The 26,421-nt window shown below is 38.1% G+C and overlaps 1 protein-coding gene across 1 annotated transcript; it reads left to right on the forward strand.

The window, feature by feature from the left end:
- The first annotated feature begins 1,557 nt into the window (after positions 1-1,557).
- col1a1b (collagen, type I, alpha 1b) lies at positions 1,558-23,891 on the forward strand. The gene is made up of 51 exons (XM_052611089.1): positions 1,558-1,864; positions 3,015-3,203; positions 3,648-3,694; positions 3,989-4,015; positions 4,527-4,622; positions 5,236-5,301; positions 5,691-5,735; positions 5,908-5,961; positions 6,081-6,134; positions 6,219-6,272; positions 6,497-6,550; positions 6,991-7,044; positions 7,142-7,186; positions 7,268-7,321; positions 7,700-7,744; positions 9,063-9,116; positions 9,296-9,394; positions 9,639-9,683; positions 9,805-9,903; positions 10,457-10,510; positions 10,596-10,703; positions 10,789-10,842; positions 11,845-11,943; positions 12,026-12,079; positions 12,200-12,298; positions 13,186-13,239; positions 13,402-13,455; positions 13,562-13,615; positions 13,704-13,757; positions 13,953-13,997; positions 14,742-14,840; positions 14,925-15,032; positions 15,770-15,877; positions 16,066-16,119; positions 16,934-16,987; positions 17,082-17,189; positions 17,274-17,327; positions 18,031-18,084; positions 18,266-18,427; positions 18,540-18,647; positions 19,345-19,452; positions 19,568-19,621; positions 19,817-19,924; positions 20,350-20,403; positions 20,494-20,601; positions 20,706-20,759; positions 21,057-21,164; positions 21,285-21,561; positions 21,688-21,878; positions 22,014-22,256; positions 22,588-23,891. Exons 1-51 carry the CDS (start codon positions 1,783-1,785, stop codon positions 22,732-22,734), a joined length of 4,353 nt encoding a protein of 1,450 aa, XP_052467049.1. The 5' UTR covers positions 1,558-1,782; the 3' UTR covers positions 22,735-23,891.
- Positions 23,892-26,421: the final 2,530 nt, after the last annotated feature.

A 26,421-nucleotide genomic window follows, 5' to 3' on the forward strand; every position in this document is an offset into this window, starting at 1 on the left:
TGCTATATCCAGCCACATAATAAAAGATGATAGAAGTCTCTGCTAACGTGTGAGCAGTTGCACATCCTGGGGCATTTGAAGACAATCCTCAGGCGTGTATAAATATAGTTAAAAGCTATAATTAAACAGACCTGCTGTTTTGTTTAACCCAAGCATCTACTGAATCCGTTGAACTGATTTCAGATCAATCCACATAGAATCACTTTTTTTTTTTTTTATGTTCATCTTTTGTTATTATTAGCAAAATCTTTACATGTTGCACTTATCATTCATATTGCAATTTAAAAATGTGATAGTGAACATGCAATAAATGTTAAAACATAAAGAGAAAGGAGGTCAGACAGGGCCATGGCGCTTGAAGCTGCAACGTGTCCACAGCGCAGTGAGTATGGTTTGATATGAAGCCAGATGTTCTTCTGTCTCTCTTTCTCTCAGTTTCTCTGATTTGGCTTTGATCATATGTTCAGGCATTTGCACAAATATTAATGTTATGTTGTTGTTCTGTCTATGGCTGAAACATTTCACATTTATCACTTTATACCACAAGTGTGGCACTAGCTGCAATGTTTGTGTACTGCTGTTAAGGGATGCCTTTGTTTTCATTTTCATTTTAGTTTTAGTATTTCTGTTTGTTATTTAAAAAAATATATATATATATAGTTCATTTATAATATGGGTATTCTTTAAATGAATAAAATATTAAGCTTTTAGTTATCATCTTTCTGAGATCATTGCAGGAGCAAGTTCTCTAATGGACTAATATGAAAATATATTTTCCACTTTAAATGATGCGGCTAATAATATTAAAACCAAAAAGGTCCAGCTGGGCCTATACGGTCATGTTTAAGGGATATCTCACCCCCCGAAATTTAAGTTTTGTCAATATTTTCTCTCCCAGTGACTTGCTTCTTATCTGTTAAATGCAAAATACGAAACTTTGGAGGATGTTCGGGTCTAAAACGAGTTGATTTTCATTGTGTTTTGTGTGCATTTCTCACAGAAGAAATAGTCATGTTTAAGAGATTATTCATTTCTCTCATCATTTGCTCACTTATCTTATTTGTGCAATGCAAATAAAGACATTTTAAAGGACAGCAGGGTCAAAACATCTATTTCTTTTGTGTTTCCACAGAAAGGTTTGGAATGAAATGAGGGTAAAGAGTAAATGATGCCTGAACGTTCATGTTTGAACTTTTAGAGAAAGAATGAAACCAATGCTTCATTCCATTTTCTATCCATAATTCTCCCTTAAAACATAACTCTGTTCAGACATAGCATGAATGCTGATTGCATTAACTCAGTTCAAAGAAACGGTAGAATATGAGCATCATTTGGCAACTAAAACAGTAAAAAGCAATGAAATGTTCACATCCACCAACAGGGTCCAACTTATCCGAGTAGAAGTGCAACACGCTGAATCTAGACATCCAGAGATTCAGAAAATACAATCACGATCTCCAGAACCCCTGACACACTTCTCCATGTTGTAAAATGTCCACGTTGTAATGAGGACTCCAAATAGTTTGACATGTTTTAAGGCGGCCCTTCGTCTTGGCTGAAGGAGGGACTCGCTTTGACTTGAACATGTAGCAGATATCTTGTGCACTCAGCACCTCCCCAAAACCTTGCCATATAAAAGCCAGGGTCAAACATTTGTTTAGGCAGTAGGGAGTTTCTTCAAGGGTCTGGATTGGAGTCACACAGACCGGACCCTACGTGTATGACTGAGGACAAAACAGGATTCCACTTGCCTCAAAGAGTCTACATGTCTAATATTTAGACATGTTCAGCTTTGTGGATATTCGGTTAGGGCTGCTGCTCGCCGCGGCGGTCCTTGTGGTGAGAGGACAAGGAGAGGATGATAGTGAGTATATGATTTTTACTCCTGCTTTTGCACAGATGTTTGAAGAACTTGATGGAGAACACAAAGAGGGGAGCTTTCAGCTGTCTTGCTTACAAGTGACCTGCGCTTTAACACTTTCTGGGAATGTATTGAGGAGGAAAAACTACCTTTTGATTCTCACCAGCATTGTTTGTCTTCCAGAAATTGTATTTTTTCCATCTTGATGCACGCGGAATTGTGTTTGACGCGCGCGCTTGCTGTTACATGCTCAGCGCGCGCTCTCGCTCTCGCTCCCGCGCGCTTTTTGACGTCCTGAAGCGAAGGATGCGGCGCGGATGAAAGAGAGAGAGAGAGAGAGAGAGAGCTTTTAATATCAAATATCCTAGAATTTTCATGTGTATTCATGTTCTGCCATACTTTTTAATCGTACGAAGACTGGATATAAACGCTTATTTTTGGATTATATCAATAGACTAGCATCCGTAAACAGAGTTTTATCCCGCATGGCTGCTTAAATGTAACAACAGAATTACAAATTAGAGGTTTAGAATTACAAAACTCGTTTACTTTGCGAATGGTCGGGGCGTGATTTTTTTTGCAAGCTTTTGGCGCCACCAAGCGGTGGATGTTATACTGCGTGGGTTTGAAACATGGATGCAGGCCTTTCCTTCATACTCATCATCACTGTGCACCATGCCCCATTAGGCCATTTCAGCTTCATTAACATCCTATTTCTAAATTTTTTTTATTAAACTAAGTACATAATTAATACGTCAGTATGCATGATTATATTGGATGACAATCATATTTGCTGTTTAGTTCATAGGCTTTCTGCATCATTGCTCTTAATGTGGGTCCAGGTTATAAAAAGCATTATTTGCTCCTGTGAAAGTTACACAGATGTGTATGTTTTTAGATTTTTTTTTTTTTCTTTTTTTTTTAGTAATAGAGCACCTTGCCTTAGAGTTAAGCCTGTATTTAGTTAGCAGCCTGTTTTAAATGAATTAAGTTTAGTTAGCTACATATTTGACTATTTAGTTCATGTTTAGGATTTCTGTGTGTTTAAACTTTTAAGGTGAAATGTCAAAATCGCTGTGGGCCTCACCACCTAGTTCACTGACAAATGTGATTGACTTTACTGTGCTAATTCATGTCTGTGTTGTTCTTACAGTCTCATTCGGTAGCTGTACATTGGAAGGTCAGAATTACAACGACAGGGATGTATGGAAACCTGAGCCCTGCCAAATCTGCGTCTGCGACAGCGGAACGGTTATGTGCGACGAGGTGATCTGCGAAGATATAACAGAGTGTGCCAATCCAGAGATTCCCGAGGGAGAATGCTGCCCCATCTGCCCCGACGGTACACTCTCCTCCACCTTTGCTTCAGTCATACTGTACACCTCCTGGTCACACTAGCTCTGTCGCCCTCAAGTGTGCGAACCCTTAAGCACATGCTCTGGGAAGTATCTTTCATTGGCCTGCCATCACGTCACAGACATGTGGATCCTGTGTCACCACTGAGGCTTTTACATGGGACATGAAGGATGTTTTTGCTTGATGTGTTTTATTGCTTTTTGGCTAATTACACTTTTTGTTTTACTAAAATAGTTTTTTCTCTTTTACACTTAATTGCACTTTCTGATTATAAATTTGATGTGCATTCAAATATGAATAATGAAACTTTCTGAACGCACATTAACTGCTGATCTTTTGAGCACCAATGGAAGTAAAAATGTTTGTTAATCTTATAATATTTTTATATTTTCATGGTTCTGAATCAGTCCTCTGACCTTTTATTCCACAGATGTTGTGACTGAAGCTCCATATCCTCCTGTGCCTCCAGTTACTGACGTTAGTGGGAATTAATTTGGCTTTTTTTATAATTAAATTTTAGTTTTGTCAATGTTTATAATGTAAGTGTGTGTGTTTATATGTGTTTATACACATGCACATTAATGTGTGCATATATATTATATATCCATATATATATATATATAAAACTTGAGTTATTTATTAGTTATTTCATTTACTTTTTTGAATACTTTTGTCACACCATATCTAAATATAGATTACACACATAATTAATATATTCACAACGTACACCAATGTAAAGTGTCCTAATATTTATCATTTTTCCATTTTTAGGGTCCTGTTGGTCCAGTCGGAGACCCAGTGAGTACAATATTTGTTTTGGAGCAAGCTGCTTATCGTTTCATTGTAACGTATTTATATTTATCTACTTTTGTATCTTCTGGGTTTGTTCAGTACAACTAAAAAAGACCAATTGCACATTTGTTTTCAAGACTACAAAATCAGTAGGTGACAATAAATGTGTGTTGATATGAAAATCTGTTGCAAATGGAAATAATTAGAGTGATTTATGGGGCATTGGAGGCTTTTAACCTGCTGACCTCTAATTGTCCCACTGACCTTTGACCCCTTTGACCTTATGCATAACATTAGAGAAGTTGCAGATTTAGGCTTTTTTGAAAAATATGGCATCACACATATTAGACTTTCATTTGTAATATATTATGTACCAAAGCATTGCATTTTAGCAGATTGCATTGAAATGGATCTTCATGTGTTACACACTACAGGTGCATTGAACTAGATTTAGCAAAGTAGTGCAGCTCTGCTGATGTGATGTTATGCCTCTGATGGATCTCCACTATTTTGGCAGGGTCCTCAAGGGCCTCCCGGCAGAGATGGTACTCCCGGAGAGAACGGACTCCCTGGACCCCCTGGTCCTCCTGGAACCCCTGACTTCGGTAGTGGAGTAAGCAACACAGTTTTGATCTTATAATTTATAATTTGTGGTGTCACTAAGATTAAGATTGAGAGAATCTTGCCATGCTGTCCCATATTAAAAAACAAATCTTTTTATAGTCTTTATGATATGTACATAGATTATTTTCTTTGGCATTCTAAAAAAATAAATAATTTAATTTAATTTAATTTAATTTAATTTAATTTAATTTAATTTAATTTAATTTAATTTAATTTTTATTTTATTTTATTTTATTTTATTTTATTTTATTTTAAGGAGTTGTATGAAGCTTCTGTTTTTCGGTAGTTCAGTACCAGTTTATGTGAACAGCTCCTGTCACTGAGGATTGTGGGTTTCCTGGAATGAAAGCAGTCTGTGCACTCTATAAAAGCATTTTTAAGTGTTTTAAGGTTTCCACAAAACTAACATATACGTGACATGTCGCTTGGGTGATTTCACAGCACGTGCAAAGTGTGTTAGCTAAGAGTTGATCATATTCACATATTTATGCATTAAAAAGAAAACTATACTTTAGTTGTTCAATAGTAAATGAATCAATGGAGATCATCACAGGAAAACAAACCTCAAATCCTCACTCTTTCGTTCTTGTCATCCCTTACAGTCTTTCCTTTCCCAAATGGCTTATGGCAGTGAGAAATCCAGCGGCCCTCCTGTCCCCGGACCACCAGTAAGACAGCCGCTCTTTTCCTGCTCTTACTTCCTTCTCTTTTCAGTCATGAACTCTCACAGAATATACAGAAATGTATTTTGTGAAACATAATAAATCATGTAATCTGGCGTTAGTGATCCCTCACTTTTATTCAGCAGTTCACAGTCTAGATATTCATCATAATTGACTTTTATTATGCCTTTTCCTGCATTATATCTGTGATCCACCACACTGGATCTGTCTTTCAAAAACTAGTTCAAATATTTAACATGCTTTCATAGATTTCATGCTTTTTTACTCAGTTTGCTCTATTTTTAAATTGCAACAACATGCATGATATAGTATATATGGAGTGCTATATTTGTTTTATTCTGGTTTTTAATGTCTGTATTTTATCTCACTTTTAGGGCCCCATGGGTCCCCGTGGCCCCCCTGGACCTGCAGGTTCATCTGTACGTCTATTTCTAGTGTTTTACCTAAAATCACAGAATGTGTTAGATTTGTTAGAACAAATAAATCAGTCTTCTTTTTAGAGAGTTATTCTTCATGCACTATAAACCTAGCGTGGCTTATTATGCATGCAGTGTGTGATATATAACTGTGTTCATCTGTATTGTTTCACAGGGCCCTCAGGGATTCACTGGCCCCCCGGGCGAGCCTGGTGAGCCTGGTTCTCCTGTGAGTATCTTCTGCTTACTTTTCGTTTAAAAATATAGTGTCAGTATGGAACAAATGAAATTATGAAATATGCTATGTCAAAAAAAAGCAGTTTGTGATTTTTTTGGTTCTGCTTGCAGGGTCCAATGGGTTCTCGCGGTCCTGCCGGTCCTCCTGGAAAGAATGGAGAGGATGTGAGTTTTTCAGACTGTCAGAATAATGCATTTTTTTATTGTCTTCTTCATGCCTTCTTATCTTTCTGCTGCTCTTCTCTTCAGGGTGAAGCTGGCAAAGCCGGTCGTCCTGGTGAGCGCGGACCCGCCGGCCCTCAGGTGCTTGGATTTCTCATTGATACACACAAATAGCTGCCAAATTGCAGACATAGTAGGCCACTTATTAAGTCATAAACTAGAGTAAAATAATATGTGATGCACTGACTGTAACCGAAACATTTGAAACACTCATTATTTACTATTACATATCAGTCAAATAATCCAAATGGGTGGAAAGAGATTAAAACAATCATCATAATGATATTCTCTTGCGTATTTCACAGGGTGCTCGTGGATTCCCAGGAACCCCTGGACTCCCCGGCATCAAGGGACACAGAGTAAGCACGACAGCAAATAACTGATCCTTTTTACTGTATTTATAAATTATGAAATTATTCATATTTATGTTAATATATTTTATGAATATATATACATTTAATAGATTTTTTTATTGAACTTTAATATGATTTTTTAAATAATTTGATGTTTCTAATTTTAAATTTTAAATTTGTATTCCACATACCATTTTTAATCTATTTATTAATTAATGTTATTTAAAAAACTGTAATATTGTATATTGTTTTTTATATATATTTTTTTTGCAATATATATTTACAATTATTTTCATATTTTATTTTGCATTTTATTACATGTTTTTATCTATTCAGTCATTAATTTTGGCCACCTATGTGTTTCATTCTGTGTGCAATACTGCTTGGAAACAACATCTGGAGATATTTATTCTTTATTCTTTATTGTTTCCTGTTACCTCTCTCAGGGTTTCTCTGGTCTGGATGGAGCTAAGGGAGACACTGGACCTGCTGGGCCTAAGGTTAGAGATTTCATTTCCCTTCATTTAGTCTGTTTTCATATGTACAGATATCATTATTCACAGAATGACTTCACACATATTATCTCTGTGTTCACAGGGAGAGCCTGGTGTTCATGGTGAGAGTGGTACTCCTGGAGCCATGGTAAGTGATTAGGGATGGCATCCATGAGAAGTTCTTCAAAATGATGTCATTCTTCTCATTTGTCCCCATCTACTTTTTTAGGGTGCTCGTGGTTTGCCCGGTGAGAGAGGTCGCCCTGGTCCTCCTGGCCCTGCTGTAAGAGTCACATCCATCCATGCCTTGTTGTCTCTAACCTTCTCCTCTGCTTCATCTTGTGAAAACTAGAAAACCTTTCTCTATTTTGCTTTCAACCCTCGTTTTCAAGACTCATTTACCTTATACAACACAACCCAGCTCTTATTGATTCACCAAGAGAAAACATTTATAAATGTGAAAATGAGAATGCATTACAGTCCTAATTGAAATAAGGCATGTGCAAACATCATAAGTGACAAAGTTCTGCAGGCATGAGGATAAAATGCTCAAATATTGTAGTTGTTGGCTTGTTCAAAGGCAAATCTTCCTGCAGGCTTTAAGATGGTCATCACTGGTTTATATAGCTGGGTGATAGCAATCTTTTTTGTTTTTCTGCAGGGTGCTCGTGGTAGTGATGGCAACCCTGGCGCTGCCGGACCTCCCGTAAGTTTCCTTAGATCAATATTCTGCTAATACACCACTCATTTACTATAACCATCATAACAAATTCAAAACTTTCTTTTCAAGTATGTATCTTGACACACAACACAATTTGATGCTCATTTTAGATTCAGAAATCAAGAAGTTGAGTTGAAGTAGTTGTTTTAAAGTGTTTGAGCTGCGTTTTTGAATTTAGTCAAATGTGAAGTTGTTTTAAGTGAAAGTTGAATGCAGGAAGGTTTTCTAACGCAGTTTAAGTTATTATAGCTAATCGTGAGGATTATTTCTACACTGTGACATTAATGATGCTTTAGTTTCTTATACTACAACAAATTGCTACATGGTTAACGAAAAACTAAATTAACAAGATTTTTTTTTTAGACGAGACAATGACGAGGCGACAATAAGATTAATAGACTGACTATATCAACATGCAATATCAGTGAAAATGTAAAAAAAATAATAATAAAGACTATACAAAAATTATTGCGAACTGCTTTACTACAAGACAAGCGTTTATGTGTGAGGTTGCCAGATATCAAGAGTTCAAATCCGCAAAAGGATAAATTTTCTGCCTGTTTTTTTGCATGTTATTTTGCAATCTGGCAACCAGGAGCATTAGCTGAAGTTTAGTGATCTCCATTAGAGATGTTCATCTTAAATGAAAGAGTCGTTCAGTGAGTCTGTGTTCTGTTATGAGATGTGATAGTGAATGCTAAATAAATGCATTTACTCATCCACTTGTTTTAATAGAGAAACGATATTACAGTGTGGGATTATTGGAATTACTATTAGGAATTTTACTGTTAAAACGTTGTTTTGTTTTTTTGTTTCTGCCTGTTTTTGTAATGTAGACAGAGAGAGTGCATATCTAATTATCTGATATTAATTTATATATCAAATAGTCTATAATCAGTAAACTAGATGAGGTCAGATAAACCATGTGTGTAAGTCCACGTTCTATTGATTTGTGCAGTACCTGGAAAGTAAAAATACATTCCTCAAATGACAACGATCTGTCCAGTTATAATTTTAAGCAAACAATAAAATAAATAATTAACATAATTTTTAATTGACTAAAAGTAGACTCAGATGCTCAGACATTTAGTCGACTAAATCTTGAATAAGCCAAAATAGGACAACGTTGCGTGAATACGATAATAACTAAAAAGTGCATTTAAAACCAGGACTAAGACTAATTTAAAAGACTAAGAATGGCTGATAAAATGAACACTATTGCTACACATGTGTTTGATCGGAGCAGGATGGGTCTTATTCACTGTTTTCATCCATTATAACATGTTCAATTCTCTTATATTAGGGATCCACTGGTCCTGCCGGTCCTCCTGGTTTCCCTGGTGGTGCTGGTGCTAAGGTACAAACACTTTATTATAAATTATAAATGTATTGTTGCAGCTACCAACAGCTGAAAAGCTCTACTTTTTCCTAAAAACATGCAGACAACGGTTAATTGATTGATTCTATAAACACCAGCTGGTGTCAGCCCTCTATAAATAAAACTGACAGAGCCTGATTTCTTCTTGTCTTCTGTAGGGAGAGACTGGCCCTGCTGGGGGCCGTGGTTCAGAGGGACCTCAGGGAGCCCGTGGTGAGCCTGGTAACCCTGGACCTGCTGGTGCCGCCGGTCCTGCTGTGAGTGCTCACATCACAAAACACCGTCTCTGATTACACAGCTGTTAGAATGATTTTAACTGAGCTACATTTGTGCCTGTGCATGCAGAGCAGAAACACAATAGTGGTGCATTTAAGGTATCGTTATAATTAGAGAAGCTGTAGATCCTAACTATATTCTCTACTAAAAATAGACCGCATGACATGAAGATATCATTAACATTAATCGTGATGAATAACATATCATCTTTTTCTCATTGCACAGGGAGCTCCTGGTTCTGATGGTTCTCCTGGTGGCAAAGGATCTCCTGTGAGTATTTATATATATATATATATATATATATGTAATCTCGCAATTATTTATGCTGTTTCCCTCCTTTTCACACACACATCAGACTCTGATTTAATTAGATTGCAATGATGTGTTGTAGGGTGCTGCTGGTATTTCTGGTGCTCCTGGTTTCCCAGGTTCGCGTGGACCTGCTGGACCCGCTGGATCTTCTGGTGCTCCTGGCCCCAAAGGAAACAATGTATGTACACTGCATTTTATTATGCATGCATGAAAAGTGTAGCTTTATATCAAAGCTATAAGAATGAAATTTTAGCAACCTTTAGTTTAATTGAAATTGAGATTAGTATTAGGTGTGACTTAGATCTGATAAAGGTCTGATGTTGCAGTAATTCAGAAATAATACTCTCTGTGCACTTAAGCAAGCCACTTGACCTCTTTCCTGTTTTACAAATGTACTTTAAAGGGGTAGATCATCCCAAAATTAAAATCCACTCATTATTCACTCACCCTGTCGTGTGTCTTTTAAAACACACACACAATAATACACAAAATACAATGAAAGTGATAAATAAAAGGAACTTTTTGCTTTCCAACATTATTCAGAAAATCATATTTTTTGTTACATAGAAGAAATAAATGCATAATGGTTTGGAACCACATGAGGGTTAATAAATAATGACAAGATTTTAGTTTTTGGGTAAACTTATCCCTTGAAGTTGCATTAGATATAAAAGAGACTAAAGACTGAAAAATAAAGGGCTCAGTTTAGATATTTTATGCTCTATTTCCAGGGTGATCCAGGTCCCCAAGGCCCTAAGGGAGATGCTGGTCCTAAGGGAGAACCTGTAAGTTTCTTTGAAGCAATGATACTATCCTAATATTCACAGAAACCTCCCCTGTAATAGTAATAGTTGCTGTGCTCTGTCCTAGGGCCCAGTTGGACCTCAAGGTCTCGCCGGACCTGCTGGTGAGGAAGGAAAGAGAGGAGCTCGTGGTGAGCCCGGTGGTGCTGGACCTGTCGGACCCCCCGGAGGCCGTGTAGGTGCAACGTACCTCTTCATTTCAATTCAGGCATGCTTTTTTGTTTGTTTGTCTCTCATATCTTGTCTTTTTCTTTCAAAAGGGTGCCCCTGGTAACCGTGGTCTTCCTGGTGCTGATGGCGCTCCCGGACCTGGGGTAAGATTACTGATCTAGCACCTGACAAATCAAGGACATACATTTAGTCAAACTGTACTCAGTCTCTCAACAGTCTAGTGCATGTTCTGTCTGGTAACTTGAAAATCAGTCATAAGTTTGGAATCATTGAGAGTGCATTCGTTTCACAGTAAAAACAGTAATACTGTGAAATATTATTTAGCTTTTTTCTATTTGATTATATATTAAAATATAATGTATTCCTTTGATTTCAATGCAGCAATTTGAGCTGCTATTATTCCAGTCTTGAGCCGTCAAACATCACTCTAATTTTGCTGATTTCCTTATTTTAATCCATTTTGAAAACAGTTGTGCTGCTTTTTTTGTGGAAAGCATGAAACATTAACAAATAAATAAATACTTTTATTGAGCAAATATGCATTAAAGTGATTAAAGACATTTATAGTCTTTCTATTTTAAATAAAAACTCTTTTATTCAGCGATTAATGTGGATATCCTGAAAAAAAGAACATTAAGCATCAAAATATTAATCAAAAATATGTATACATGTATAATCCAAAATATATTTAAATAGAAATCAGTGATAATATTTCACAATATTACGTTTTTTTTTTATTTATGCAGCCCTTTTAAAACCATAATAATAAATCTTAATGATTTCAAACATTTGAGCAGTATTATATGTGGCAACTAACTGATTAAAGGTAAAAAAAAAAAAAAAAATTATTACGTGAGATGTTATATTTTTAATGGACCTGGTTTACATAGTTCCAAAGGATATAGCTGTATACAACTGGATACAAATGTTCTTCTTATAGTGTAGTTTAACCCATATATATCTTTTAATATTAAACCACAGACTAATCTGCATGATTTCAAAGAGTTTTCTAGAGTATGAATCTTAATCTAGTCCTGACGGCTCACAGTAATGCCATTTACTACACTGAGAAGGAGCTGTCCAGGGTCCTGCAGAGGATTTCTGTTGCTAAATAACTAAAGATGGTCATTTAAATCACATTTTAGGGTGCTCCTGGTGAACGCGGAGCTAACGGACCAATGGGAGCTCAAGGAGCCACTGGAGAGGCTGGTCGCCCAGGAGAGGCAGGATTGCCTGGATCTAAGGTGAGACATTGATTAATGGTTAGTAGAATCATATTAGTAGTGTAAAGAGGCTGTGTTTTTACCTTCTTGATGCCTGTTGTAGGGTATGACTGGTGCCCCTGGAAGCCCTGGACCTGATGGCAAAGCTGGACCTTCTGTAAGCTTTTTTTATTTCTTTATTCACTGCTTTGTTTTTGTTTGTATACAATATAAGACTCATTGAAGATATAAAATCTCGTATTAAAGTAATGTGTGCATGAATGTCTTTAACCCATAGGGTGCACCTGGACAAGATGGGCGTCCCGGACCCCCTGGAGCTGCTGGATCCCGTGGTGCACCTGGTGTGATGGGATTCCCTGGTCCAAAGGGAGCTGATGTAAGTTACTCCCAGTCGTATATTTAAATGCCTTTCATCACAAGTTAAATGCATTTTAGTATAATTGTAAAAAAAAAAAAAAAATATATATATATATATATATATATATATATATATATATATATATACATATTACATAAAATCCAGATTGTGATACACATTTCATTGTACTGATTTTTATAAAGTGAACATAAGAATAACTTTTATGTTGTTGATAATATTTAAGATTTAAAAGACTGCAGTTTCCTTAATTATCAATGCATAATTTTTAAGAAAAATCATGTTAAATGTGAGTATCAAATATGATCACCAGGCTTTTGAGGAAAGTTTTTGTTTTTATCTCTCAATCATCATTGCACTGCATTTCTTTATATGTTTTGAGGATAAAACTAAGCATTTAACATCATCTTACTAAGACATATTATTGGCAGCTATAGAGTAACAGTTGATATTTATATAATTTTATGTAAGTAGTCAGTTATACTGTTTTAAAGATCTCATTGATTTACAATACAAGCAGTCATAATTTCATATTTTTGGTCATATAAATATAAATATCAGCATCTGCACCAAATGCATATTTTTATTCAGTTTGGGCTTCTGAATAAAAATCTGTGTTTCTTTTCTTCTGTATTATCACTGTATCATACTAAATGCCTAATGCATCAAATATGATACTCAAAAAAAATTATTAAAAAAAACTTTTTGCAGACTTTTTCAGATAAAAGTCCAATAAACTGTTACATTTTCAAAATGATTTTTCGGACTCTTATTTCATATGTCAGGCTTTATGAGTTTCAATGTATAGTTCTCTTGAAAAATTGCTTTATGAATATCAGTTTGCATATTGTTTAATGTAATTTCTAACACAGATGTGTTCCTCTTAGGGTGAGGCTGGTAAAGCTGGTGAGAGGGGTGTTACTGGACCTCCTGGTGCTTTGGTACGTACTGATTTACACAAATTTAAAGTGATTTCTGAGATTTATGCAACCTTGAGCATTTCTTTAAACACTTGGTCTCTCAGTTAAACTCTTTAAAAACAGTGTAACCTCCAGACAATTGCACATCTGAGCAGATGCATTGGTTTCTGTGTATTTCTATAGGGCGCTCCTGGCAAGGATGGTGATGTTGGTGCTCCTGGTGCTCCTGGACCTGCTGTACGTCTGCTTAAACGTCTGAAAGTTTGATATGATATGATTCTGCCGTGTCAGTGTGAGCTGTTGCTGTTTCTGCTCTGATTTTTCCGGGTCTGTCGTCTCTTAGGGCCCATCTGGAGAGAAGGGAGAACAGGGACCTGCCGGTTCTCCTGGATTCCAGGTAGGTTTTTAATGATCTATATCCACATCCTCTAGATTTGAGTGTATTTAAGATTAGTGGCTGATTATCATTGGTTATTCTCTCACAGGGTCTGCCAGGATCACAGGGTGCCACTGGTGAGGCTGGCAAACCTGGTGACCAGGTACGTGTGGTCATAACTGTGTCAGCTTTTCTATTATGTATTCTGTCTACATTAATTAAAGTAAACAAACATATTGTAAGCACAATATGACATACAGTATGTAATGCAAAATTGCCATTACTACTTTATTTCTTTTATCAAAATCACAGAGCAGTTTTTCGTTCAGTGTTATTTATTATGTTGGCCGGTCCACAGGGTGCTCCTGGTGAAGCTGGTCCTCACGGTCCATCTGGTCCAAGAGTGAGTATCTCCTGCTTAATAAAGAAAGCACACAGATGTGCCACATCTCAAACAATCTTTAAAAGCTCCCCAAGTTATAATGCACCCATTAAGAATAATCTTATTAGTTTTTATTCTAAAAATGCTCATACTGCAAAAAAAAAAAAAAAAAAAAAAAATCCATCAGTATCATTGTGTAGTTTTATAGTTAAAACGTAAAACGTAAAATGTTAATTTCTTTTAAAAAAAAAATACATTTATGAATGATATATTAATTTTAATATACTTTTTTCACGTTCCACACACAGTTATGGTTTGGTCAATATCAAGATAAAATTCTTGCAAACCTTGTTTCAAGAATAAAAACTTTGCATGTGTACATTTTGTAGGAAAATTACAAGATTATATTAAGCAATGAAATGATTGGATGATTTGCATAATTAGCACAAAATAAAGAACCAAAACCCTTTATTTTATTTCATTTTTTTTAATTTTTGTTATGCATGTACTGATGAAATACATTTAAAAATCTGTATTTTTTTAAAAGTTTAAAACTACTTATTATTCGTTCTCCGACTAATTCAAGACATCAAAAAGGGAGGGGTTGGTTTATTTATTAAAGTCTTTTTTAAAATACAAATTATGCACAATTCAGGCAAATTAAATTAAATTAAATTAAATTAAATTAAATTAAATTAAATTAAATTAAATTAAACCTCCTTCCTGTTAGTCAGTTGGGTTGATGTTTGTAAATGTCTCACACAGGGTGACAGAGGTTTCCCCGGTGAGCGTGGTGGTCCTGGACCTGCTGGCCCTACTGGACCTCGTGGAGCTCCTGGTTCTGCTGGTAATGACGGTGCTAAGGTAAGAATCCTTTCTTCTGTATCATTAGGACTCAGAATAGTGTGATTTGAGAAATAATCCAACTCCGTGTCCGTGTGTGTTTAGGGAGAGCCTGGATTGGCTGGAGCCCCTGGTGGTGTTGGTCCCGCAGGAATGCAGGGTATGCCTGGAGAGCGCGGTGCTGGCGGCATGCCTGGAGCCAGAGGAGACAGAGTGAGACTCAGAACAACACACAATTAGACTTGCTTTTAATGCATCTTGAGTGAATAATGTCATATCCTAACAACCTCATTTTCCATGCAAGCATGCCCTTGTGAAAAAGACTTCAGCATGCTTTTAAAAAGACTAAGAGTACTTGTTTCGGAGAATATATACGCGTGAACTGAATGTAATGTTTTCAGACACTTAACTGCATATTATTTACAATTAAGTAAAAATGCATTACAGTTTAAATGTATATTAAATGCAGTAAGTTGCTTTTTTGACACAGTTAAGTAGGACATCTTTATATCTCATTTCATAATTACTTCTATTGTCTTTGAAATATGTGAAATAACGTGACATTTTATGCTAAAATTCATTAGGATATTAAGTAAAGATCATGTTGCATAAAGATATTTAGTAAATTTACTACCATAAATATATCAAAACTTAATTTTTGAGAACTTCATTTGGACAACTTTAAATTATGTTAAGTATGTTAGTCAAAAAAATCTAAATAAATGTTCATTAAGCATGACAAATGATTGTTAAAAAATGATTCTGTTTAGTAAAAATATACGAGTATGTTAAGAAACAATCATGAGAGTGATTGTAAAAGTGAAAGTGAGCTTTTATTTCATTCAAATTATATTGTTTTCAAGTAGTTTTAAAAATACAGATAAAACCAAATGGAACTGTAGTGCTGATGATGTCATATCCTGCTGTATGTTGTCGTCTGTCTTTATTAGGGTGATGCTGGAGCCAAGGGCCCTGATGGAGCTGCTGGTAAGGATGGTCTGCGTGGAATGACTGGCCCTATTGGACTTGCTGGACCTCCTGGTGCTGCTGGTGAGAAGGTAAAAAGTGAAAGATAGTTATGCTTTATCTATAGTAAACCGTAAATATTTTCAGCTCATTTTCAGTCATCATGTTCTGAAATAAAAATGCTTTGTGAACCCTCTTTTACGTAGCATTTAATAACATTAATTACTGTTGTCACTGAAAGAATGATAGTAAATCAGCTATGTATTTGATTGTGTTTTAGGGAGAGGCTGGTCTTGTTGGACCTCCAGGATTGACTGGTCCTCGTGGTTCCCCTGTAAGTTATCCGGATCATTCAGAAAACCTCATGAAACATGGACATAAAGGCCTAAAATTATAATCACATTTACAAAAAAATTGGCACAAATATGCTGAATTAAACATGAAATTCTATAGTTCTTTTTTTCCCCAGTTTTCAACCAAAAATCACTTGTAAATTTCACAAATAATTAAAAAGACACTTATCGTTTAATTCATGTTCAGTCCAAAATTGCTAGTAAATCTCACAAATAATTACAAAATGGCTAGTGACACTATCTGAAGTTAAAAAAACTGAACTTAAATAAATTTTCAATCAGAAATTGTGGTAATTATGGATGTAGAATAAGGTCATATAGAAAAAGACATTAATATGTACTTAATTACCACTAATAAATGGCTGATATTCTAGTAATATGCATGCTAATAAGCAACTAGTTAAGAGACCCTAAAATAAAGTGTTACAGAAATTACTAGTAAATTTCACATGCACTTACAAAGAAAAATAAAATAACACTGAATAAACATGACATTTTGAATTAGGAGGACTTAACACAGTATGTTTTAGTAAAATCAGTTTCCACACAGAAATTGCTTGTACGTTTCACAAGAAATCTTCATTTGTAAGTCGTTTTGGATAAAAGTGTCTGTTAATGACTAAATGTAAGTGGCACACTGAATTAATAGTAAAACTTTGAAGTAGAAAGACTAAAATAGTATTTTAGTATCATTGTTTTTACAGTTTGCCATTATTGTGTTTGATTTGGAAGATTGCATCTGAATTACAAGTGAGTGATTTAATGCAAGTCCGTGTCTGTGTCGTGTCTTCTCAGGGCGAGCGTGGTGAGGTCGGTCCACCTGGACCTGCTGGTTTTGCCGGACCTCCTGTGAGTATAACAGACTCATCCCACATTAATCAATCAGCTCCCATCATGTGGTGTTTAAAACCACTGAGCTGAAGTTTCTCTGTTTCTAATGCAGGGTGCCAACGGACAACCTGGTGCTAAAGGAGAGACTGGTGCCCACGGACCCAAGGGTGATGCTGGAGCTCCTGGAGCTCCTGGCCCCGTCGGAGCCGCTGGCCCACAGGTGCAAACATCAACACACCCTCAACTCTGCTGAATTTAAACATATGAATATCATAGACTTATTTTCTATTGCTGTCTTGGACAGGGACCTGCTGGTGCTACTGGAGCTAAGGGTGCTCGTGGTGGTGCTGGACCTCCTGTAAGAATCAATACTCAATCAATAACCTACAACAAATATATGAATAAAGAAATTAGACACAATGCAAGGCCATGACCATGGTGTCCATACTTTCACTATCAAGTTGTTTAAAATCAGGCTTATTTTAGTATCATTGAGATGTTTGTCTTTAGTTTTAATCCATGATTTTCCATTTTCATTTAAATCTTAGTTTTGATGTGTTTTGTCATTTTTGTAAGTCTTTTTTTTTTTTAATTTGCCTGTTTATTTTGTATTAATTTCTATTTCAGTTTTTGTTATTTTAGCACAGCAGGTTAAGCTAAATAAAAATGAGAAATGCTGCTTTGGAAGGTAGATGAAATAAAATAAGTTTAATGTACTTTTTATTTTTTAAGTAAAGAAATTTTTTTTTAATGGTTTTATTTTTAGTTTACTATTCTGGACTTTATTCAAAGACCTCAAAACATATTTGGACAATTATTGCATAAAATATTAAACCTCTGAAAATTAATTGTGCAATAGCTCTTAAATAAATAAATAAATAGAAAAAGGTATTTATTTATTACAGCTGGAGTTCATTATTTAATTCCAAGCATGCTTTTTCTATGAAATGAAATGTTTTAGTAATTTGAGATTTTGTATTTGTAATGCTTCTTGGTGTCAATGTATGTACTTTCTCCAGTATGATATTGCAGTGTTTCATAGTGTCTCTGTTTGTTAATAGGGTGCTACTGGTTTCCCTGGTGCTGCTGGTAGAGTCGGACCCCCAGGTCCTTCTGTAAGTAACCTACATTCAAAACCAGGTCGACAAAATATTGAATGTTTGACCATTAACCAACACATGAAAACCTTGAACATGCAACTGCATTGTTATGATATTGAAATATTAAGTTGAAACTCAGGGACTGCATGAGTCTAAACACATATAATTTCGTTGCCTATCTTCTGTTTTCTCTCAGGGTGCTGCTGGACCCCCAGGCCCCGCTGGTGCTACTGGTAAAGAAGGACAAAGAGGTGCTCGTGGTGAGAGAGGACCCGCTGGTCGCCCTGGAGAGGCTGGTGCCGCCGGATCCCCAGGACCCTCTGGAGAGAAGGGTAGCACCGGTCCCGACGGTCCTGCTGTGAGTAATCATGCCACAAACATATTTTCATGCAGCTAAAAAATGACTTGTGTAAGTCTGTGATTCTCAGTTGTAAATGAGTATTTACTTTGCTCTGTTGTCTGGTCTGTAGGGTCCAGCTGGTCTTCCGGGTCCTCCTGGTGTGATTGGATCCCGTGGTATCGTTGGTCTTCCCGGACAAAGAGGAGAGAGAGGTTTCGGCGGTCTCCCTGGACCTTCTGTAAGTGGTTTAATCATATCAGTTGTTTAAAAACATTGAAATCTATGTTGAATTCATCATACAATCAGAAACTGTGTATTTTCTTATTGTGCATTCCAGATAGTGTGTTAGGAGGAAACACGTTTGTCTTCATGGTGTTCATTAAAATATTCGGCTAGCATCACCAAACCCTTTTGACGTTACGCTTTAGTTTTCACACATTGCTCACTATATTTATGCATTTCCAATCACCAAAGAGGCAACAATAACACAGCCATGCATCTTGAAAAAACATCTAAAAAATAAGGCCTAATTGAATCTAATTTTATGCCAAGTTTAAAAATATCAATAAAAATGAGTTATTGTTGTTTTGTTTTTTTCAAATTACATTTATATCAAAATGAAAGCACTCAAATGTCAATAGTTTCAGATTTAATCAGAAAAATAAGTATTCATTTAATTCAAATCTTACAATCTGAACACATTTTATGTCAAATAACTTTACATTTCAAAATTAGTGGGAAAAAAATCTTGGCTTTCATTTAGCAAATATGACGCAAGGTGATGCTATTGATATATGCAATGCCAGGAATGTTAGGACTACACATGGGATGTACTATTTTACTCTAAAATGCATCAGATGTAATTTTGAATGACTTTTAATTTTGACTTCAGTTGCCCTTCTTCACAATACTCATTCACCTGTCCATCACTTCAGGGAGAGCCAGGAAAGCAGGGACCCACTGGGCCTTTAGGTGAACGTGGACCTCCCGGACCCATGGGACCCCCTGGACTGGGTGGAGCTCCTGGTGAGGCTGGACGTGAGGTAAGCAAACTTTACTGGTTTTAAGAGTTTTGTTAAACCAAAATTGGCTACCAAACTGGCTTTATTCTGTGCAGTATGATGGAGTCATTTTTTGATATGTCACTCATCACTGCAGGGTAACCCTGGACATGATGGTGCTCCTGGCCGTGATGGTCCACCTGGACCAAAGGTGAGTGCAATTACACACATTCTACAGAAAAATACCTGCATGTAATTTCATGTGAATAGTTTATAATTCCCCCTTAACCCAGTCTTAAACCTAACCGTACCTGCATGAATGCATATCCTCTAAATATGTAAACCGTATATGTGAAAGTGCTTCCAGTGTTAAAGAATACTTCTCTGAAATCCCTGTTTTCTGTAGGGAGACCGTGGTGAGTCTGGCAACTCTGGTCCTCCAGGGTCCCCTGGTGCTCCTGGAGCCCCTGGCCCCATGGGTCCTTCCGGCAAGAATGGTGATCGTGGAGAGGCTGTAAGTTTTTATATGCATAATATTTCTAAAAAATGACCAGAATGATTCAAATCAAAAGTCTTGGTTTGCATTTTTAAATAAACATAAATAAACCAATAAATGTAAAACATCCCTGCCAATAGGGGGTGCCATATGAGCCATATTTAAGTATAATTTCTAAGTTTTAGTAACTTTGTTTTTGTCTTTTTATGTACTTTAGTACTGAAACTAAAGTAAAATGAGAATTATTATCAACAAGCTAAAAAAGCATGTTTTTAATGCTTTATTTCATTTCAAATAATGACATTTTTTATTGTTTTAGATTTAGTTAATTAAAAAATTTCCCACTCTAATGTTCAAAACGGATATATATATTATGCTGAATTATCTGATGCCATGAGTTTGGCCCAGTGGATGTTTAATATTGTCCTGTTTTTCTTCACAAGGGTCCCGCTGGTCCTGCTGGTCCTTCTGGCCCTGCTGGTGCTCGTGGAGCCCAAGTATGACTTTCACATTTTTATCAGTTATTCAACTTCTTTTGTTTTAGCTGTTGATCACAAGGCTGATCATTGTTATCTCTGTGCATGCAGGGTCCAGCCGGTCCTCGTGGAGACAAGGGTGAAGCTGGTGAGGCTGGAGAGAGAGGCATGAAGGGACACCGTGGCTTCACTGGAATGGCTGGAGTTCCTGGACCTCCTGTAAGTGAGCGTTATGTCAGAGTTAATCTGAAAATCAAAAAGGGGGTTCCTCAAGCTATGGTGAAAATAGACCCCTGTTTTTGATGTTTTCTGAATGTTTTTAGGGATCCCCTGGTGACCAAGGACCCGCTGGACCATCTGGCCCTGCTGGACCTCGTGTAAGTAGCACATAGATTATAGATTTTATATAAAGTCTAATTTATATGAATAGAGCTTTTCGTAATATGGTGAAAGACTAAAGTAGATGTTTGGCAGAATGTCCATGCTGCTCGTTTACAAACAGCAATACTAGATGGTTACTGTCAAGCCCCCGAAAACACAATTAAAGTAGTTCTAAAGTAATACTTCTGAAGCCATATGTTAAATTGCAGTGTTTTGTTCTGGAAACTCAAATGAGAAACCACAGGACAAGATTCTGCACGCATGGATTTTAAACAGTTTCCTTCTGCTGATAGGGACCTTCTGGCTCCAATGGCTTTCCTGGTAAGGACGGTATGAATGGTATCCCTGGCCCCATTGGACCTCCTGGTCCCCGTGGTCGCTCTGGAGAAATGGGACCTGCTGTAAGTCTGAAATAATTACAATTTTACTGCCAAATTATACTTTTCAAGCTTTTTATTGGTCTCTGTTTTCAATAACATCCAATTGGAGGTACTCATGTGATTTTTTTTTCTCTTAACAAGGGTGCTCCTGGTCTTCCTGGACCTCCTGGTCCTCCTGGACCTGCAGGCATCGGTGAGCCCTTCTTCGCCATGCCCCAGCCCGAGAAGGGTCCAGATCCTCTGCGTGGAGGCTACAGAGCTGATGACGCTAGCGTTCGTGACCGTGATGCTGAGGTGGATACCACCCTGAAATCTCTGAGCCAGAAGATTGAGAACATCCGTAGCCCCGAAGGAACCCAGGCCAACCCTGCCCGCATGTGCCGTGACCTCAGGATGTGCCATTCTGACTGGAAGAGCGGTAAGCATGGACTCGGACTTGTTGAAACTGGCTTGAACTTAGCTCCAGAAACCTGCTGTAGATCAAATGTAGATATATTGTACTTAATGTGCATTTAGAAGCTCACTTGAAACTGTTTCCTGCAAGGTTTCTACTGGGTGGATCCCAACCAGGGCTCTCCTCTGGATGCCGTCAAGGTCTTCTGCAACATGGAAACTGGTGAGACCTGCGTCAGCCCATCTCAGAACACCATTCCCATGAAGAACTGGTACACTAGCAAGAACATCAGAGAGAAGAAGCACGTTTGGTTCGGAGAGTCCATGCCTAATGGCTTCCAGGTACGTCAAGACCTTATAGGAATTAATCAATGTTTTAGGATTTATAATGCAAAATATATTTGGGGAATTAAAAATATGTCCAGATTTGTTGCTGATGAACACAGGTAGTAATGCTCCATTTTGTCTTCTGTATAGTTCCAGTATGGCAGCGAGGGCTCTGATCCAGAGGATGTTAACATCCAACTGACCTTCATGCGCCTGATGTCTAATGAGGCTACTCAGAATATCACCTACCACTGCAAGAACAGCATCGCCTACATGGAAGAGGCCACAGGCAACCTGAAGAAGGCTCTGCTCCTGCAGGGCTCCAACGACATTGAGATCAGAGCGGAGGGCAACAGCCGCTTCACATACAGAGTCAGCGAGGATGGCTGCACGGTGAGCAACACCATCTCTAAAGTTGCTTTATCACCAGCTCCCATATTTGTATCTCTTTCCTCTCTGCAGGAGTGATGCATTTCTGGAGGCTAGTCCAGAAGTTTGCATCACCCTGGTTCCCACAATATATAAAATTCTTCCAAATTTTGCTCATCTTGATAATCTTCACAAATGTACACAGTTTATTAAATGAACATGATTGATTTTGGGATGATGGAACCGGAAGTGCTAATGTGCTAATTCCCAGGTTTTGGCCAACGAATATACAACAGCACTCCTCTATTACAATCTCATCATGATTAATTTCTCTTTTGTTTGTTTTTCTCCACAGTCACACACTGGCACATGGGGCAAGACAGTCATCGACTACAAGACAACAAAAACATCTCGTCTGCCAATCATTGATATCGCTCCTATGGACATTGGTGCTCCCGATCAGGAATTCGGCGTAGAAATCGGCCCAGTCTGCTTCTTGTAAAAAGAAAAATCTGGACATGACTTTGCTGTTTTTTTTCTAGCAGTCATCAAATCTTTTCCTGGTTATAAAAAAAAAGCCCGAAGTCTTATTTGGCTGCAATCGGTCCATGTGCTTAAACCTGAATCCTTGAGGATGGTGCATGTTGCGATTCCCATCTTGTGAAACGTTCGTAAACCAAAATTGAGGACCAGCCAGCAACACTATCATGGACACTTAGTGAGAATCCTTTGCGTCAGCTGACAACAAGAAAATAATATATACTTGTAAAACGCCCCGCCCCCTGGAGTCCAAAGAAATACTACCACCTGGTGACTTTTTGTGCCGTTTTTTGACCACTTCAAAAGGACAATGAAAAACAAGCAAATGCTTATGTACCATTCTCTGGTGTTGAATAAATATGACAAATGACAGCCAAGTGTCTTGTTCCTTCTAAGCAAAAGTGAGAAAAAAAATCACACAGGGAACAGTGTTAGCTCAATGGTACAACGTCATCTTGATATAAAGGCTACCTCAGGACAAAAACGATTTTTGGGGGGGAAACGCGGGCAGTTTTTTTATTCAAGCAAAGTAAACTATTAGTAACAGGTATGAAAAGGTGCTACTTCCTCTCCTGGTCCTGTCTGTGGTATGTTTGTATTTGCCAGAAAACACTTGCAGGGCCGTTTTGGTGCTAAATGTCAACAGAATGTCTTGATGTCAATGTGATGCAATTGCTCTTATCAAAGTGTCAGCAGATAAGTAGAATAAAACAGCTGGATAGGTTGGTTACTGTACATTTGCACTTAATCTGATAAGGGTTAAGTGGGTGGACTGATTGCCAGTTCTTCTCATTTCCATTTCCCCAACCTAAGTTTCTAGAGAAGTCTTATTTTTGTCTGTACATGCCGCTCCCCCCGTTTCCAGATTTTATTTCCACTTTCAAAATGCAATGCACATCTCTTTTTTTATTTTTGTTTTCGTTTGTTTGATTTGTTTTCAGTGGAAGGTTTCTTACAAAAACTTAAATTGAGGTTGCAAAAAAGAAAAACCACAGAAGAAATAGACCCTCCAATGGTTCCAACAAAGGATCTGTACTTATTTTGTACATGTATAGTATTTCGAGATGTTTTTAATTATTTTGGATGTTGAAATAAAGCATGTTTATGTGGTCAACTGGATGATGGATATATTATCTTCTTGCCAATACCTCAATAACCTTTCTCAAAGCATAAATTAAACAAATGCTTTCACTCAACTACCTTAATTTCTACTTTATTTCCAACGGGTTGTGCTTGGGATGCATGTGGTTAACTGGGAAGGAACTGACATTTATCTGAAAAAAAAAAAAAAAATTGATGAAACATAAAAATAATTATTAAAATCAATAGCATACCAAATATTAATTCATTTCTACACCTCTCTAGTCTCTTTAAATGTCTCCGGTTACTATCGTAATCTCGGTTCCCTGAGAGACAGGAACGAGACATGGCGTTAACACCTTGGGGACTCCCTTCCTTCCTAACCTACCTGAAATCTTATTGGACAATGCCAGTGAAGTTATATAATGTGCCATATTGGCGGCATAAACTCAGAATCTTTCGAATGAACTGACAGTACAACAGATCAGAGCTGTGAACACGGCAGCCTACGCCATGTCTCGTTCCCGTCTCTCAGGGAACTGAGGTTACGACAGTAACCGGAGATGTTCCCTCTCGAGAACAGTCTCTCGACATGGCGTTAATGCCTTGGGGACAGTATAGAACAACACAGTGGAAACAGTGAATTAAAAATGCTCGGCCTCGACGGAGCTACCATGAATAATTCTTGTAAGACACAAAAAATGAATCCCCAACCAATCAGATATGACCCTGCAATATGCCTCAAGGGGATTGGATGTAGATTCCTATATGGGGATCCAATCAGGTTACTTAGGGTGTACTCACACTAGGCACGGTTGCTATGAACCAGGCCCGAGTACGATTGTCCCCCCTCCCCACTCCCCCTCTGGCCTGCACTCACATATAGGGTTTCAGCATTCGTGCCGGAGCACGCTTACGTCATTATGGTGCGACGGTTTCGGGATAAACAGGAAGAGCGGCTCTCTCTTAACACAATGGAGTGCATCGCTCTGTTTTCTTTGTGGATAATTTTGTGTTGTTTGGTCCACAGCCTGTTGTTTGACAGATGTGTCGCCTTAGTGGCGCGAAAATTTTCACGTAATCGTGCTGCTCGTATGAGGATGTTTGCAAGGTACCAGCTGAAGTGCAGCAAGGACTTTGCAGTTTTTAGTTTTTATGCGTTTTGCACCTCTGCCGTAGACCAAAGCGACCCTTTCCCTGCCATGTTGGTTTTGGAGCGTCGAAAAACCGTGATGCAAAGCGTCCTTTTCCGTGCTCCGGCACGGTTAGCGCTCACACTGCATGCGAACCGCGCCCGAGTCCAACTGAACCGTGCCCTGGCCCACCTCTTCCAAGCGGGCCAGGGCCGGCCAATTGAGCCGCGCCCGGGCACGATTCGGAGCACTCACACTAGTCAAACGAACCGCGCTTTGGTGGTCAAACGCCCTTCGGGCAAGGTTCAAACTGGCAGTGTGAGTACACCCTTAGAAACCATGTCTGATAACAGGTCTCTTATTGAAAGAGAGATCCAGTGCCATCGCCATACAAAGATAAGACATTAAAGTCAGGTGAATACATACAAGCATGTAGAAAAACAGTTCAACAAGTATGTGAGCGGCAATCCCGGGCACAATATAACACACATAAAGAATGGTCGCGTTGAGGTGCCACAGTCTGAACCTGATGATTATGCGGCCCCCAATCTCCCTACAGGACCTAGTCGAAACCACCAGTGCAGTCAAGCGGCTAGTATTTGCAGGTAGAACCATGGGTCGTTACTCACCGATAGGACCTGTGAGGCTAATGACTGCACAACCAAATTGTAGAATATGTGTAGACCATTCTGCCACAATACAAATATCTTTGATAGAAACTCCTTTAGTCCATGCCCATGAGGAGGCAACAGCTCTCACTGAATGGGGTTGGACACCAATAGAAAATTCCATACCACGGCTAGAATATGCCTAGGCAATAGCATCGACCACCCAGTGTGACAGCCGTTGTTTGGAGACAGGCTGCCCTTTGGCGCTGCCTCTGAAGCATACAAACAGCTGCTCAGATTGCTGAAACTGAGCAGTGCGGTTGATATAGAGTCATAAAGCCCTCACCGGACACATCACCTGACTCGGGGCGATATCCAGTGAAGTCTCCGACTCTGGAGCGATTTAGGCACATAGTCAAATTTTGCCTTGGTCCAAACTGCATGCAGTCTGCATTCACAGAGAGCACTTGCAAATCCCCCAAACTCATCCGGTGCCAGGGTGAGCAGCAGCACGGTTTTAAGCGAAAGCTCCTTCAAGCCGACTGACTGAAGTGACTCGAATGCTGGGAGGGCTAATGCTCCCAGCACCAGTGCCAGATCCCAGGATTGCACTGTAGGGGGGGCAGGAGGGTTTTAGTCTTCTCGCGCCTCTCAAAAATGTTTCCCCACGGAGCGCCCGTCAATAGCAGTGTGAAAGGCTGAGATAGCTGCAATGTAAACCTTAAGTGTGACGGGGATACTAACACTGTCCATTTGTTGTTGCAGAAAATACAGAATGTCAGACACGAAGCAGTTTCCCAGGTCCCAACCAATCGATTCACACCATCT

This window comes from Carassius gibelio, chromosome A12, assembly GCF_023724105.1.
Source record: "Carassius gibelio isolate Cgi1373 ecotype wild population from Czech Republic chromosome A12, carGib1.2-hapl.c, whole genome shotgun sequence".
Taxonomy (NCBI): Eukaryota; Metazoa; Chordata; class Actinopteri; order Cypriniformes; family Cyprinidae; genus Carassius; species Carassius gibelio.

What these genes read in the sequence shown, in the direction of transcription:
- col1a1b (XM_052611089.1), top strand. Translation starts at nt 1,783, where the DNA reads ATGTTCAGCTTTGTGGATATTCGGTTAGGGCTGCTGCTCGCCGCGGCG. An exon ending in CTGCCCCATCTGCCCCGACG is followed by an intron (nt 3,204 to 3,647) that starts GTACACTCTCCT and finishes TTTATTCCACAG; the next exon opens with ATGTTGTGACTGAAGCTCCA. An exon ending in CTGGAGCCAGAGGAGACAGA is followed by an intron (nt 15,033 to 15,769) that starts GTGAGACTCAGA and finishes TGTCTTTATTAG; the next exon opens with GGTGATGCTGGAGCCAAGGG.